This window comes from Myxine glutinosa, chromosome 14 (genome assembly GCF_964187855.1).
Source record: "Myxine glutinosa chromosome 14, kmMyxGlut1.1, whole genome shotgun sequence".
NCBI classification, from domain to species: Eukaryota; Metazoa; Chordata; class Myxini; order Myxiniformes; family Myxinidae; genus Myxine; species Myxine glutinosa.
The window spans coordinates 11,109,674-11,127,443 of NC_136274.1; the positions used below are offsets into that span (position 1 = coordinate 11,109,674).

A 17,770-nucleotide genomic window follows, 5' to 3' on the forward strand; every position below is an offset into this window, starting at 1 on the left:
TGGGCCTCCGCACGGCCCCCAAGGAGGACCTCCGGGCGTCCACCGCCGAGCTCGTCTACGGCCAGCCGCTCCGCGTCCCGGGCGAGTTCGTGCCCGACGCTACCAGTCCCTGGTCCGCCGCACACCAGCGCTCGGACCTCCAGGAGGCCGCCCGCCGATTTGCCCCCGTGCCAACGTCCCGCCACGGTGGCCCCCAGTCCAACGTCCCCCCGGCGCTTCGCACAGCGGAGTATGTCTTTGTGCGTCATGACGCGCACCGGGGGCCACTCCGGCCGCCGTACGACGGGCCCTTCCGGGTCCTGCGACGGGGCGACAAGTCCTTTGTCGTCGACGTTGGCGGCCGGTCGGACCGGATCTCTGTGGACCGCCTCAAACCGGCGCACATGGACGTCGACCGACCACCACGGTTGGCCCTTCCTCCGCGGCGAGGCCGCCCCCCGGCCACAGTTCCCCCCGCTCGACCACCCACCACCACGTCGGACCCCTCCCCACGACCCTCCAGGGGTCGCTTCGGCCGGGTCATCCGGAACCCCCTTAAATTGACCCTGCCGGTGCAGGTCGATTCTGGAGGGGCGTGTGTAGCGGTTACCGCTGGATGCACACAATCGCCTTGCACCGGCCAGAACACGGCCAGACGCGCCTCTCCCGGGCATGCCCGGACTCACTGTTCCCGGGCACGCCCGAACCTCCCGGGCACGCCCGGTCTCGTCTTTCCCGGGCATGCCCGCTCTCGCCTTTCCAGGGCTCGCCCAGAGCGTCCGGGCATGCCCGCTATCACCTTTCCAGGGCTCGCCCAGAGCGTCCGGGCATGCCCGCTCTCGCCTTTCCAGTGCTCGTCCAGAGTGCCCGGGCACGCCCAGCCTCGACTTGCCAGGCCGCAGCCAAACACGCCCGGGCAGGTCCAGACTCGCCTTTCCAAGGCTCGCCCTTGACACCCGGGCATGCCCGGTATAGCTTTTGCCGGGCAAACTTCCCGACATAAATGTGTATATATATTGCTGCCCGATAAACGGGCTTTTGTCAGAATACCTGAGCTGTTTTGTTTCAATAAAGCAACTCGGACGAATTCCGTCTTTGGTCGCGTCAATTCTTTCGACTCGCGTTGGAGCGCCGCTCCTTCAATAAACTGTATTACATAATACATGATATTGCAAGTCCTTTGAAGTTATAGGTTGTTATAGGAAGTTATAGGTAGTATCAGATTGAACTATAAGTCCTATACACAGGATCTACTAGGTCTATACCGTTCAGGAATATGCTTTTACAGATCTTCATCACTGTCCTGAGTGTCATTTTCGCAAAGGTGTCTACGCAAATGTAAACATTAATTTTTGGATTCCTCATGCCCTGAATATTCCAAAAATGTATAGTTTTGCTAATCTACCAAAATTTTGAATGAAAAAACATAGTGAACCTGACTATATGGGGGGTATTGAGTGTAGATTTATGAGGGAAAAAATGAATTTCAACAACTTCAGCACAAGGCTGCAACATAACAAAATGTAAAAAAAGTGAAGGGGTCTGAATACTTTCTGAATGCACTGTAGAGCCAAGTTCCTTCTCCATGTGCACTGGTCATCATTTGTGGCAGGGTTGTGGGCACGTGCTGATGAGCAACAAATGAATCAATCTCACTCTCTCACCGCAGGAAGGTTGGTGGTCTTTCTGTCTTCTACCGACTCCTCTCCGGCCTTGCCCCCCCAGCTCCCTCTGCTCTGTCTCCGAAATATTCCTTCAGGTCGCACAAGATCTGCCAGCAACCCTCTAATGGTTAAACTGCCAAAATCAAGACTCTCTGCTCACCTTCACTCCTTCATTCCTCTTTTCTCCCGCCTCTGGAACAAACTCCCCCACTCCCTTCAATCCCACTCCTCCCTCCAGGTCTCTAAAACAGCTGTTCACCACCATCTCTTATCTTCCCCCATCCAAAACCTTGATCTTTTCTACCCCCGTTAAAACACCCCAAATCCACCTCCCTCAATCTCCGACTTCATTCCTGAAATTCCTGGTAGAGTCCATTTGTTTTGTCCTGTGTACCCCTTCCCCTCCCTTCGCCCCCTCCCCCAGCCCTCTCCCTTCCACAGACCTCCCGATGTCCCTGTTCTCTACTGTTGTGCTTGTGTGCTTCCCTCTCTCCCCCTCTTGTCTCCCGCTGCCTTCATTGTATGTTTGATGTGTCTGTGCATGTTTTCATGTTCAATGTGTTAGCGCTTTCACGAGCCTCGACTCTGTGACTGTATACAAAAAAAACAAAAAAAAACCTCATTTCCACAAACGTATCTATTACTAATAGATACGTTTGTGGAAATGAGGTTTTTTTTTTGGTTTTTTTGTCTACAGTCACAGAGTCGAGGCTCGTGAAAGCGCAATATTAGTACGGATGTAAATACTCCATTACCATACATATAAATTATAATATTTCCGACATCTTCACCTTCACCAGCCGCTGTCCCACATACAATTACAATATTATTTTAAAAAGGTAAAATTGCTGTAATTACTCATTTTATAGTTATAGTTATTAACCTTTGCTTTCAATGAACAAAACATCTCACCAGAGCCTCTCGGTGCATCTGTCCATATAAATGCGAATTCCGCAACTTGCACACCACTTGGGCGACGCTCAACGCCACGAACTCCAGATCCATCTGGAAACAAGTTTGAATATTTCAAACGACGCAAGAATCGCTCTGTAATTGCAATTTACCAGAAGGCCGCGTTGCTACGGGCAACATCCAATCATCGTAACGAGCGACAACGCAGACGTCATTGGTCGGCAAACAGCAGGGCCAACGTGATGACGTGAGCACGTCGAATACGTAGAGAGATTAAATGCGTGGAATGTGTTGTTTTGTCCTGTCGCTGAAATACGACGCCATTTATACGGACAACGTGATGACGTCGGCAAGGGCACGTTGAATACGTAGAGAGATTAAATGTGCGGAATGTGTTGTTTTGTCCTGTCGCTGAAATACGACGCCATTTATACCAGAAGTGTGGACACGCAGGAACGATTTTTAACAAACGGAAAAGTGATATAAAAACGTATCATCAAACGTGTGTACAACAATTCATTGAGGATAAATAAAATAGGTTTTGCGTGTATTTCCGAACTAGCCATGAGGCGATTGGTGCCGGAAGTGGGGTCAAAGTCAAAGGTCCAACGGCGCTGCGCGGCCTCGTGCGCGAGGGGCACGCGATGAGCAGCGCGGCCTCGTGCGCGACGAGCAGCGGCTGCAGCGCCGCTCGCGATGAGGCTTCGGGAAGTCGCGACGCGGGACTCGCGGAAGGCGTTCCGACCGCCGCGACCAACGACGAGCCGGACGCCGTGTCCACGTCGGAACGGGAGGGCGACTTCCCGCTACGTTGCGCCTACGAGGGATGCGACGAGGTAGCGAAGGGGGTGAGCACCAAGAGCAAGCAGGGAGGCCGTCAGACGTGGATGTGCAAACGGCACAAGAACAAAACGTACAAGGCCAAGTACAAAAAGAAAAAAGCCGAATGGAAGAAGAAAAAGAAGAAACGGAAAAAGAAGACTTCCAAGGAAGAGGTGGATGTGCTTGGTGGCGGCAACGTTGAGGTGGGTGGGTCTTCTGTCCACAGTGTCCGATCCAGACTTGGTGTTTCACCATCTTCTGTGTATCATGGCTGTTTATACGTTACAGGTTTCTCATGTAACATGTTCATCGCTTAGTTCATGATTGTACAATTTAAACGGATAATATTGACTTATTCGCGTTGGTTGGGTAGTTTTTTTGCGATTGGAGCTGATGCGATGGGGCGTTGTGGAGTGAGGTGGTTAGAGGTTGAGGAGAAGGTGCGACTGGGGTTGAGGAAGGTGGTGTCTTGGATTGGGGTTGAACGGAGGGTTGCTGCATGGAATTGGGGTTGAGGGGAGGGTTGTCATGGATTGAATTGGGCTTGAGGGGAGGGTTGTCATGGATTGAATTGGGCTTGAGGGGAGGGTTGTCATGGATTGAATTGGGCTTGAGGGGATGGGTGCTGGGATTGGGGTTGAGGGGATGGGTGCTGGGATTGGGGTTGAGGGGATGGGTGCTGGGGTTGAGGGGATGTGTGCTGGGATTGGGGTTGAGGGTGATGTGTGCTGGGATTGGGGTTGAGGGGATGGGTGCTGGGATTGGGGTTGAGGGGATGGGTGCTGGGATTGGGGTTGAGGGGATGGGTGCTGGGGTTGAGGGGATGGGTGCTGGGATTGGGGTTGAGGGGATGGGTGCTGGGATTGGGGTTGAGGGGATGGGTGCTGGGATTGGGCTTGAGGGGAGGGTTGTCATGGATTGAATTGGGCTTGAGGGGATGGGTGCTGGGATTGGGGTTGAGGAGATGGGTGCTGGGATTGGGGTTGAGGGGATGGGTGCTGGGATTGGGGTTGAGGGGATGGGTGCTGCGATTGGGGTTGAATAAGGCACGTGCTGGGTTTAGAGTTGAGTAAGGGAGGTGCTGGGTTAGGGTTGAGTAAGGGAGATGCTGGGTTTAGGGATGAGTAAGGGAAGTGCTGGGTTAGGGTTGAGTAAGGGAGATGCTGGGTTTAGGGATGAGTAAGGGAGGTGCTGGGTTAGGGTTGAGTAAGGGAGATGCTGGGTTTAGGGATGAGTAAGGGAAGTGCTGGGTTTGGGGATGAGTAAGGGAGCTGCTGGGTTTAGCGATGAGTAAGGGAAGTGCTGGGTTTGGGGATGAGTAAGGGAGGTGCTGGGTTAGGGTTGAGTAAGGGAGATGCTGGGTTTAGGGATGAGTAAGGGAAGTGCTGGGTTTGGGGATGAGTAAGGGAGATGCTGGGTTTAGGGATGAGTAAGGGAAGTGCTGGGTTTGGGGATGAGTAAGGGAGGTGCTGGGTTTAGGGTTGAGTAAGGGAGGTGCTGGGTTTAGTGTTGAGTAAGGCAGGTGCTGGGTTTGGGGATGAGTAAGAGAGGTGCTGGGTTTGGGGATGAGTAAGGGAGGTGCTGGGTTTGGGGATGAGTAAGGGATGTGCTGGGTTTGGGGATGAGTAAGGGAGGTGCTGGGATTTTGGTTGAGTTGTGGTAGTTGTAGTTCTGATATTTAGTGAATGTCATATTTTACAATTGGGTTGTGATTTTTCTCAAAACAATCCGTCCCAAAACTAAAGATTACATTTAATATTAAGGATTAATAATGAAATGATTCCAGCGTGCTGGGACTTACCCCATGTCAATGATGACGTTTTTGCAGGAAGATTCCAGTATGCAGCCGACAACAGGTGTAACGCCACAGAAGTTGGGTCTTCTGATGGAACAATCTCCAACCCGTAAACTTACAAATATCGAGCAGGTGCTTTTCCTGAAGCGCCAGGTAGGGAAACCTCCGATTTGTGTGGAGTGGTGACAACAGCTCAAATAAATTATAGGATGAAAACCTTTTAAAGCTTTATTATTCCTGTCATCACCTTAACTCAAGTACACTTCTTTGTCCATCACATGTGATCTTTTACTAAAAGGATCTGCATCCGTCTGTGTCCATCACATTTTATTCGAATAATCTCACCCTTTATCCTGCTGGCGTAGAATAATAAAAATGGAGCCATTTGAAGGCTCACAATCTATTCACTTTCTTTTTTTTCTTTTTTTTGGGATACAAGATCGAGGCTCGTGAAAGAGCGAACATTAATCACACAGAAAGACAAACCGACACATAAAACATATAATAAGGGGACCGTAGACAAGATAGGGAGAGAGGGGGAAGGACACAAACACAACATTTGAGAGCAGGGACATCGAGAGATCTGTGGGAGGGAGGACTTTGGAGGGGGGGGCATGGGAAGGGGGGGTGGGAGAGGTATAAAACATATGGACACTGCAAGGACTTCCAGGAAAGAAGTTGGAATTTCAAAAAAAAGTGGATCTGGGGTGAATTACCGGGGGTAGAAAAGATCAAGGTTTTGGATGGGGGAAGATAAGAGATGGTGGTGAACAGCTGTTTTAAAGACCTGGAGGGAGGAGTGGGATTGAAGAGAGTGAGGGAGTTTGTTCCAGAGGTGGGAGAAAAGAGGAATGAAAGAGTGAAGGTGAGCAGAGAGCCTAGATTTCGGCAGTTTAACCATAAGAGGGTTGCTGGCAGATCTTGTGCGACCTGTCGGAATATTTGGGGGACAGAGCACAGATAGAGCTGGGGGAGCAAGGCCGGAGAGGGGTCGGTAGAAGACAGAAAGACCACCTACCTGCCTGCAGTGCGTGAGTGAAAGGCCCTCGGAGTTAGCTTCATCGCGGGAGATTCCAATGATTCTGAAAGCTTTGGGTTCAACAGCGTGAAGCCGAGCTAGGTGTGAGGCAGGAGCACCGGCCCATAGGGGAGAACAGTATTCCATTGAGCTGCGGATGAAAGCCTTGTATGTGGTGAGGAGCTCAGGTGTGCCAAGGAAGGACTTCACACGACGGAGGATGCCCAGTCGGCGACTGGCTTTGGAGGCCAGCTTGGAAATGTGGTTTTCCCAGGAAAGATCCTGGAAGATAGTGAGACCCAAAAGCTTGAGCGACAGAACTTCTCGGAGAGGATTGTTGACAAAGTAGATGGGAGGGTTGTCCAGTCGGTCTTTTTGGAGAGACTTTGTAAGAGTATGAGATTTGTCAGGATAGAAAGACATGTTCCACTTGTTTGACCAGTCTGAGATTTTGTCCAGGTCTTCAGAGAGTGCGGAGGCTGCAGACTGCCGATCTGAGGGAAGAGGAATGGAGTGGCAGAGAGTGGAGTCATCAGCAAAGAGATAGAGAGGATTTTCCAGAGAGTCGGAGAGATCATTGATAAAGACCAGAAAAAGCACAGGGCCCAGAACACTACCTGAGGGAACTCCAGCCTGAACAGGAAGGGGAGATGAGAGAAATCCATTCAGGGCCACACATTGACTACGACCAGAGAGGAAGTCCGCAAGCCAAGCATGGAGATTTCCATGGATACCACAGGAGGAGAGTTTGGTGAGCAGAGCTGGGTGCCAGACCGTATCGAAGGCACGTGATATGTCAAGGGAGACAGCTCTGATTTCCTGTTTGAAAACTTTCCACTTGGAAAGCTCATGATGGATTTACTTGTTTGGAAAGCTAATAATTAATTTACTTGGTTTGAAAGCTACTAATTAATTTGCTTGGTTGGAAAGCTAATAATTAATTTACTAGGTTGGAAAGCTAATAATTAATTTACTTGGTTGGAAAGCTAATAATTAATTTACTTGGTTGGAAAGCTAATAATTAATTTACTTGGTTGGAAAGCTATAATTAATTTACTTGGTTGGAAAGCTATAATTAATTTACTTGGTTGGAAAGCTAATAATTAATTCACTTGGTTAGAAAGCTAATAATTAATTTACTTGGTTGGAAAGCTATAATTAATTTATTTGGATGGAATGCTATAATTAATTCACTTGGTTGGAAAGCTAATAATTAATTTACTTGGTTGGAAAGCTAATAATTAATGTACTTGGTTGGAAAGCTAATAATTAATTTACTTGGTTGGAAAGCTAATAATTAATTTACTTGTTTGGAAAGCTAATAATTAATTTACTTGGTTGGAAAGCTATAATTAATTTACTTGGTTGGAAAGCTATAATTAATTCACTTGGTTGGAAAGCTAATAATTAATTTACTTGGTTGGAAAGCTAATAATTAATGTACTTGGTTGGAAAGCTAATAATTAATTTACTTGGTTGGAAAGCTAATAATTAATTTACTTGGTTAGAAAGCTAATAATTAATTTACTTGGTTGGAAAGCTATAATTAATTTACTTGGTTGGAAAGCTATAATTAATTCACTTGGTTGGAAAGCTAATAATTAATTTACTTGGTTGGAAAGCTAATAATTAATGTACTTGGTTGGAAAGCTAATAATTAATTTACTTGGTTGGAAAGCTAATAATTAATTTACTTGTTTGGAAAGCTAATAATTAATTTACTTGGTTGGAAAGCTAATAATTAATTTACTTGGTTGGAAAGCTATAATTAATTCACTTGGTTGGAAAGCTAATAATTAATTCACTTGGTTGGAAAGCTAATAATTAATTTACTTGTTTGGAAAGCTAATAATTAATTGACTTAGTTGGAAAGCTAATAATTAATTTACTTGGTTGGAAAGCTAATAATTAATTTGCTTGGTTGGAAAGCTAATAATTAATTTACTTGGTTGGAAAGCTAATAATTAATTTACTTGGTTGGAAAGCTAATAATTAATTTACTTGGTTGGAAAGCTAATAATTAATGTACTTGGTTGGAAAGCTAATAATTAATTTATCTGGTTGGAAAGCTAATAATTAATTTACTTGGTTGGAAAGCTAATAATTAATGTACTTGGTTGGAAAGCTAATAATTAATTTATCTGGTTGGAAAGCTAATAATTAATTTACTTGGTTGGAAAGCTAATAATTAATTTACTTGTTTGGAAAGCTAATAATTAATTACTTGGTTGCAAAGCTAATAATTAATTTACTTGGTTGGAAAGCTAATAATTAATTTACTTGTTTGGAAAGCTAATAATTAATTTACTTGGTTGGAAAGCTAATAATTAATTTACTTGGTTGGAAAGCTATAATTAATTTACTTGGTTGGAAAGCTTTAATTAATTTACTTGGTTGGAAAGCTATAATTAATTTACTTGGTTGGAAAGCTATAATTAATTTATTTGGATGGAATGCTATAATTAATTCACTTGGTTGGAAAGCTAATAATTAATTTACTTGGTTGGAAAGCTAATAATTAATGTACTTGGTTGGAAAGCTAATAATTAATTTACTTGGTTGGAAAGCTAATAATTAATTTACTTGTTTGGAAAGCTAATAATTAATTTACTTGGTTGGAAAGCTATAATTAATTTACTTGGTTGGAAAGCTATAATTAATTCACTTGGTTGGAAAGCTAATAATTAATTTACTTGGTTGGAAAGCTAATAATTAATGTACTTGGTTGGAAAGCTAATAATTAATTTACTTGGTTGGAAAGCTAATAATTAATTTACTTGGTTAGAAAGCTAATAATTAATTTACTTGGTTGGAAAGCTATAATTAATTTACTTGGTTGGAAAGCTATAATTAATTCACTTGGTTGGAAAGCTAATAATTAATTTACTTGGTTGGAAAGCTAATAATTAATGTACTTGGTTGGAAAGCTAATAATTAATTTACTTGGTTGGAAAGCTAATAATTAATTTACTTGTTTGGAAAGCTAATAATTAATTTACTTGGTTGGAAAGCTAATAATTAATTTACTTGGTTGGAAAGCTATAATTAATTCACTTGGTTGGAAAGCTAATAATTAATTCACTTGGTTGGAAAGCTAATAATTAATTTACTTGTTTGGAAAGCTAATAATTAATTGACTTAGTTGGAAAGCTAATAATTAATTTACTTGGTTGGAAAGCTAATAATTAATTTGCTTGGTTGGAAAGCTAATAATTAATTTACTTGGTTGGAAAGCTAATAATTAATTTACTTGGTTGGAAAGCTAATAATTAATTTACTTGGTTGGAAAGCTAATAATTAATGTACTTGGTTGGAAAGCTAATAATTAATTTATCTGGTTGGAAAGCTAATAATTAATTTACTTGGTTGGAAAGCTAATAATTAATGTACTTGGTTGGAAAGCTAATAATTAATTTATCTGGTTGGAAAGCTAATAATTAATTTACTTGGTTGGAAAGCTAATAATTAATTTACTTGTTTGGAAAGCTAATAATTAATTTACTTGGTTGCAAAGCTAATAATTAATTTACTTGGTTGGAAAGCTAATAATTAATTTACTTGTTTGGAAAGCTAATAATTAATTTACTTGGTTGGAAAGCTAATAATTAATTTACTTGGTTGGAAAGCCAATAATTAATTTGCTTGTTTGGAAAGCTAATAATTAATTTGCTTGGTTGGAAAGCTAATAATTAATTTACTTGTTTGGAAAGCTAATAATTAATTTACTTGTTTGGAAAGCTATAATTAATTTACTTGGTTGGAAAGCTATAATTAATTTACTTGGTTGGAAAGCTATAATTAATTTACTTGGTTGGAAAGCTAATAATTAATTTACTTGGTTGGAAAGCTATAATTAATTTACTTGGTTGGAAAGCTTTAATTAATTTACTTGGTTGGAAAGCTATAATTAATTTACTTGGTTGGAAATCTAATAATTAATTTACTTGGTTGGAAAGCTAATAATTAATTTACTTGGTTGGAAAGCTATAATTAATTTACTTGGTTGGAAAGCTATAATTAATTTACTTGGTTGGAAAGCCAATAATTAATTTGCTTGTTTGGAAAGCTAATAATTAATTTACTTGTTTGGAAAGCTAATAATTAATTTACTTGTTTGGAAAGCTAATAATTAATTTACTTGGTTGCAAAGCTAATAATTAATTTACTTGGTTGGAAAGTTAATAATTAATTTACTTGGTTGGAAAGCTAATAATTAATTGACTTGGTTGGAAAGCTAATAATTAATTTACTTGGTTGGAAAGCTAATAATTAATTTACTTGTTTGGAAAGCTCATAATTAATTTACTTGTTTGGAAAGCTAATAATTAATTTACTTGTTTGGAAAGCTATAATTAATTTACTTGTTTGGAAAGCTATAATTAATTTACTTGGTTGGGAAGCTAATAATTAATTTACTTGGTTGGGAAGCTAATAATTAATTTACTTGGTTGGAAAGCTATAATTAATTTACTTGGTTGGAAAGCTATAATTAATTTATTTGGTTGGAAAGCTATAATTAATTTACTTGGTTGGGAAGCTAATAATTAATTTGCTTGGTTGCAAAGCTAATAATTAATTTACTTGGTTGGAAAGCTAATAATTAATTTACTTGGTTGGAAAGCTAATAATTAATGTACTTGGTTGGAAAGCTATAATTAATTTGCTTGTTTGGAAAGCTAATAATTAATTTACTTGGTTGGAAAGCTAATAATTAATTTACTTGTTTGGAAAGCTATAATTAATTTACTTGGTTGGAAAGCTATAATTAATTTACTTGGTTGGAAAGCTATAATTAATTTACTTGGTTGGAAATCTAATAATTAATTTACTTGGTTGGAAAGCTAATAATTAATTTATTTGGTTGGAAAGCTATAATTAATTTACTTGGTTAGAAAGCTAATAATTAATTTATTTGGTTGGAAAGCTATAATTAATTTACTTGGTTGGAAAGCTAATAATTAATTTACTTGGTTGGAAAGCTAATAATTAATTTGCTTGGTTGGAAAGCTAATAATTAATTTACTTGGTTGGAAAGCTATAATTAATTTACTTGGTTGGAAAGCTATAATTAATTTACTTGGTTGGAAAGCTATAATTAATTTACTTGGTTGGAAAGCTATAATTAATTTACTTGGTTGGAAAGCTATAATTAATGTACTTGGTTGGAAAGCTAATAATTAATGTACTTGGTTGGAAAGCTATAATTAATGTACTTGGTTGGAAAGCTATAATTAATGTACTTGGTTGGAAAGCTATAATTAATGTACTTGGTTGGAAAGCTATAATTAATGTACTTGGTTGGAAAGCTAATAATTAATGTACTTGGTTGGAAAGCTATAATTAATTTACTTGGTTGGAAAGCTATAATTAATTTACTTGGTTGGAAAGCTATAATTAATGTACTTGGTTGGAAAGCTAATAATTAATGTACTTGGTTGGAAAGCTAATAATTAATTTGCTTGGTTGGAAAGCTATAATTAATGTACTTGGTTGGAAAGCTAATAATTAATTGACTTGGTTGGAAAGCTAATAATTAATTTACTTGGTTGGAAAGCTAATAATTAATTTACTTGGTTGGAAAGCTAATAATTAATTTACTTGGTTGGAAAGCTATAATTAATGTACTTGGTTGGAAAGCTAATAATTAATTGACTTGGTTGGAAAGCTAATAATTAATTTACTTGGTTGGAAAGCTAATAATTAATTTACTTGGTTGGAAAGCTAATAATTAATTTACTTGGTTGGAAAGCTAATAATTAATTTACTTGGTTGGAAAGCTAATAATTAATTTACTTGGTTGGAAAGCTATAATTAATGTACTTGGTTGGAAAGCTAATAATTAATTTGCTTGGTTGGAAAGCTAATAATTAATTTACTTGGTTGGAAAGCTATAATTAATTTACTTGGTTGGAAAGCTATAATTAATTTACTTGGTTGGAAAGCTATAATTAATTTACTTGGTTGGAAAGCTGTAATTAATTTATTTGGTTGGAAAGCTAATAATTAATTTACTTGGTTGGAAAGCTAATAATTAATTTATTTGGTTGGAAAGCTAATAATTAATTTACTTGGTTGGAAAGCTATAATTAATTATTTGGTTGGAAAGCTAATAATTAATTTGCTTGGTTGGAAAGCTAATAATTAATTTACTTGGTTGGAAAGCTAATAATTAATTTGCTTGGTTGGAAAGCTATAATTAATGTACTTGGTTGGAAAGCTAATAATTAATTTGCTTGGTTGGAAAGCTAATAATTAATTTACTTGGTTGGAAAGCTATAATTAATTTACTTGGTTGGAAAGCTATAATTAATTTACTTGGTTGGAAAGCTATAATTAATTTACTTGGTTGGAAAGCTGTAATTAATTTATTTGGTTGGAAAGCTAATAATTAATTTACTTGGTTGGAAAGCTAATAATTAATTTATTTGGTTGGAAAGCTAATAATTAATTTACTTGGTTGGAAAGCTATAATTAATTTACTTGGTTGGAAAGCTAATAATTAATTTGCTTGGTTGGAAAGCTAATAATTAATTTACTTGGTTGGAAAGCTAATAATTAATTTGCTTGGTTGGAAAGCTATAATTAATGTACTTGGTTGGAAAGCTAATAATTAATTTGCTTGGTTGGAAAGCTAATAATTAATTTACTTGGTTGGAAAGCTAATAATTAATTTACTTGGTTGGAAAGCTAATAATTAATTTGCTTGGTTGGAAAGCTATAATTAATGTACTTGGTTGGAAAGCTAATAATTAATTTACTTGGATGGAAAGCTAATAATTAATTTGCTTGGTTGGAAAGCTAATAATTAATTTACTTGGTTGGAAAGCTAATAATTAATTTACTTGGTTGGAAAGCTATAATTAATGTACTTGGTTGGAAAGCTATAATTAATTTACTTGGTTGGAAAGCTATAATTAATTTCCTTGGTTGGAAAGCTATAATTAATTTACTTGGTTGGAAAGCTGTAATTAATTTATTTGGTTGGAAAGCTAATAATTAATTTACTTGGTTGGAAAGCTAATAATTAATTTATTTGGTTGGAAAGCTAATAATTAATTTACTTGGTTGGAAAGCTATAATTAATTTACTTGGTTGGAAAGCTAATAATTAATTTGCTTGGTTGGAAAGCTATAATTAATGTACTTGGTTGGAAAGCTAATAATTAATTTGCTTGGTTGGAAAGCTAATAATTAATTTACTTGGTTGGAAAGCTAATAATTAATTTACTTGGTTGGAAAGCTATAATTAATGTACTTGGTTGGAAAGCTAATAATTAATTTGCTTGGTTGGAAAGCTAATAATTAATTTACTTGGTTGGAAAGCTATAATTAATGTACTTGGTTGGAAAGCTAATAATTAATTTGCTTGGTTGGAAAGCTAATAATTAATTTACTTGGTTGGAAAGCTATAATTAATTTACTTGGTTGGAAAGCTAAAATTAATTTACTTGGTTGGAAAGCTGTAATTAATTTATTTGGTTGGAAAGCTAATAATTAATTTACTTGGTTGGAAAGCTAATAATTAATTTATTTGGTTGGAAAGCTAATAATTAATTTACTTGGTTGGAAAGCTATAATTAATTTACTTGGTTGGAAAGCTAATAATTAATTTGCTTGGTTGGAAAGCTAATAATTAATTTACTTGGTTGGAAAGCTAATAATTAATTTACTTGGTTGGAAAGCTAATAATTAATTTACTTGGTTGGAAAGCTATAATTAATTTACTTGGTTGGAAAGCTAATAATTAATGTACTTGGTTGGAAAGCTATAATTAATTTACTTGGTTGGAAAGCTAATAATTAATTTACTTGGTTGGAAAGCTAATAATTAATGTACTTGGTTGGAAAGCTAATAATTAATTTACTTGGTTGGAAAGCTATAATTAATTTACTTGGTTGGAAAGCTAATAATTAATTTGCTTGGTTGGAAAGCTAATAATTAATTTACTTGGTTGGAAAGCTAATAATTAATTTACTTGGTTGGAAAGCTAATAATTAATTTACTTGGTTGGAAAGCTATAATTAATTTACTTGGTTGGAAAGCTAATAATTAATTTACTTGGTTGGAAAGCTATAATTAATTTACTTGGTTGGAAAGCTATAATTAATTTACTTGGTTGGAAAGCTATAATTAATTTGCTTGGTTGGAAAACTAATAATTAATTTACTTGGTTGGAAAGCTAATAATTAATTGACTTGGTTGGAAAGCTAATAATTAATTTACTTGGTTGGAAAGCTATAATTAATGTACTTGGTTGGAAAGCTATAATTAATTTACTTGGTTGGAAAGCTAATATTTAATGTACTTGGTTGGAAAGCTAATAATTAATTTGCTTGGTTGGAAAGCTATAATTAATGTACTTGGTTGGAAAGCTAATAATTAATTTGCTTGGTTGGAAAGCTAATAATTAATTTACTTGGTTGGAAAGCTATAATTAATTTACTTGGTTGGAAAGCTATAATTAATTTACTTGGTTGGAAAGCTGTAATTAATTTATTTGGTTGGAAAGCTAATAATTAATTTACTTGGTTGGAAAGCTAATAATTAATTTATTTGGTTGGAAAGCTAATAATTAATTTACTTGGTTGGAAAGCTATAATTAATTTACTTGGTTGGAAAGCTAATAATTAATTTGCTTGGTTGGAAAGCTAATAATTAATTTACTTGGTTGGAAAGCTATAATTAATTTACTTGGTTGGAAAGCTATAATTAATTTACTTGGTTGGAAAGCTATAATTAATTTACTTGGTTGGAAAGCTAATAATTAATTTACTTGGTTGGAAAGCTCATAATTAATTTACTTGGTTGGAAAGCTAATAATTAATTTACTTGGTTGGAAAGCTAATAATTAATTTACTTGGTTGGAAAGCTAATAATTAATTTACTTGTTTGGAAAGCTACTAATTAATTTATTTGGTTGGAAAGCTAATAATTAATTTGCTTGGTTGGAAAACTAATAATTAATTTACTTGGTTGAAAAGCTATAATTAATTTACTTGGTTGGAAAGCTAATAATCTATTTACTTGGTTGGAAAGCTATAATTAATTTACTTGGTTGGAAAGCTAATAATCTATTTACTTGGTTGGTAAGCTAATAATTAATTTACTTGTTTGGAAAGCTAATAATTAATTTACTTGGTTGGAAAGCTAATAATTACTCAATTTACTTGGTTGGAAAGCTAATAATTAATTTACTTGGTTAGAAAGCGAATAAATAAATACATTTACTTGGTAGGAAAGATAATCGATTAACTTTGATGGAGAGCTAATAATTAATTGACTTGGTTGGAAAGCTAATAATCGATTTACTTGGTTAGAAAGCTAATAAATACTCAATTTACTTGGTTGGAAAGCTAATAATTAATTTACTTGGTTAGAAAGCTAATAATTACTCAATTTACATGGTTGGAAAGCTAATAATTAATTTACTTGGTTAGAAAGCGAATAAATAAATACATTTACTTGGTAGGAAAGATAATCGATTTACTTTGATGGAGAGCTAATAATTAATTTACTTGGTTGGAAAGCCAATAATTAATTTGCTTGTTTGGAAAGCTAATAATTAATTTACTTGGTTGGAAAGCTAATAATTAATTTACTTGTTTGGAAAGCTATAATTAATTTACTTGGTTGGAAAGCTATAATTAATTTACTTGGTTGGAAAGCTTTAATTAATTTACTTGGTTGGAAAGCGATAATTAATTTACTTGGTTGGAAAGCTATAATTAATTTACTTGGTTGGAAATCTAATAATTAATTTACTTGGTTGGAAAGCTAATAATTAATTTATTTGGTTGGAAAGCTATAATTAATTTACTTGGTTAGAAAGCTAATAATTAATTTATTTGGTTGGAAAGCTATAATTAATTTACTTGGTTGGAAAGCTAATAATTAATTTACTTGGTTGGAAAGCTAATAATTAATTTGCTTGGTTGGAAAGCTAATAATTAATTTACTTGGTTCGAAAGCTATAATTAATTTACTTGGTTGGAAAGCTATAATTAATTTACTTGGTTGGAAAGCTATAATTAATGTACTTGGTTGGAAAGCTATAATTAATTTACTTGGTTGGAAAGCTAATAATTAATGTACTTGATTGGAAAGCTAATAATTAATTTGATTGGTTGGAAAGCTATAATTAATGTACTTGGTTGGAAAGCTAATAATTAATTTGCTTGGTTGGAAAGCTAATAATTAATTTACTTGGTTGGAAAGCTATAATTAATTTACTTGGTTGGAAAGCTATAATTAATTTACTTGGTTGGAAAGCTATAATTAATTGACTTGGTTGGAAAGCTATAATTAATTTACTTGGTTGGAAAGCTAATAATTAATTTACTTGGTTGGAAAGCTGTAATTAATTTATTTGGTTGGAAAGCTAATAATTAATTTACTTGGTTGGAAAGCTAATAATTAATTTATTTGGTTGGAAAGCTAATAATTAATTTACTTGGTTGGAAAGCTATAATTAATTTACTTGGTTGGAAAGCTAATAATTAATTTGCTTGGTTGGAAAGCTAATAATTAATTTACTTGGTTGGAAAGCTAATAATTAATTTACTTGGTTGGAAAGCTAATAATTAATTTACTTGGTTGGAAAGCTAATAATTAATTTACTTGTTTGGAAAGCTACTAATTAATTTATTTGGTTGGAAAGCTAATAATTAATTTGCTTGGTTGGGAAACTAATAATTAATTTACTTGGTTGAAAAGCTATAATTAATTTACTTGGTTGGAAAGCTAATAATCTATTTACTTGGTTGGAAAGCTATAATTAATTTACTTGGTTGGAAAGCTAATAATCTATTTACTTGGTTGGTAAGCTAATAATTAATTTACTTGTTTGGAAAGCTAATAATTAATTTACTTGGTTGGAAAGCTAATAATTACTCAATTTACTTGGTTGGAAAGCTAATAATTAATTTACTTGGTTAGAAAGCGAATAAATAAATACATTTACTTGGTAGGAAAGATAATCGATTAACTTTGATGGAGAGCTAATAATTAATTGACTTGGTTGGAAAGCTAATAATCGATTTACTTGGTTAGAAAGCTAATAAATACTCAATTTACTTTGTTGGAAAGCTAATAATTAATTTACTTGGTTAGAAAGCTAATAATTACTCAATTTACATGGTTGGAAAGCTAATAATTAATTTACTTGGTTAGAAAGCGAATAAATAAATACATTTACTTGGTAGGAAAGATAATCGATTTACTTTGATGGAGAGCTAATAATTAATTGACTTGGTTGGAAAGCTAATAATCGATTTACTTGGTTAGAAAGCTAATAAATACTCAATTTACTTGGTTGGAAAGCTATAATTAATTGACTTGGTTGGAAAGCTAATAATTAATTTAGTTGGATAGAAAGCTAATAAGTACTCAATTTACTTGGTTGGAAAGATAATCGATTTGCTTTGTTGGAGAGCTAATAATCGATTTACTTTGATGGAGAGCTAATAATTAATTGACTTGGTTGGAAAGCTAATAATCGATTTACTTGGTTAGAAAGCTAATAAATACTCAATTTACTTGGTTGGAAAGCTATAATTAATTGACTTGGTTGGAAAGCTAATAA

General features: G+C 36.0%; 2 protein-coding genes across 5 annotated transcripts in view; one reads left to right on the forward strand and one right to left on the reverse strand.

The window, feature by feature from the left end:
* TBC1D19 (TBC1 domain family member 19) overlaps nucleotides 1–2,903 on the reverse strand; it is a 208,673-nt gene extending 205,770 nt beyond the window's left edge. For 2 of the 4 annotated variants that reach the window (XM_068135179.2, XM_068135180.2), the window contains exon 1: nucleotides 2,556–2,808. In XM_068135179.2, the coding sequence (XP_067991280.1) occupies nucleotides 2,556–2,648 (93 nt within the window). In that variant the 5' untranslated portion in view covers nucleotides 2,649–2,808. Of the gene's footprint in view, nucleotides 1–2,555 lie in introns of all 4 variants that reach the window. The other 2 variants (XM_068135177.2, XM_078768301.1) reach the window with 2 other exon arrangements.
* RFXAP (regulatory factor X associated protein) overlaps nucleotides 2,773–17,770 on the forward strand; it is a 30,545-nt gene continuing 15,547 nt past the window's right edge. Inside the window, exons 1-2 of the mRNA XM_068135181.2 lie at nucleotides 2,773–3,580; nucleotides 5,206–5,325. Coding sequence (XP_067991282.2) covers nucleotides 3,200–3,580; nucleotides 5,206–5,325 — 501 coding nt within the window. The 5' untranslated portion in view covers nucleotides 2,773–3,199. The remainder of the gene's footprint in view (nucleotides 3,581–5,205; nucleotides 5,326–17,770) is intronic.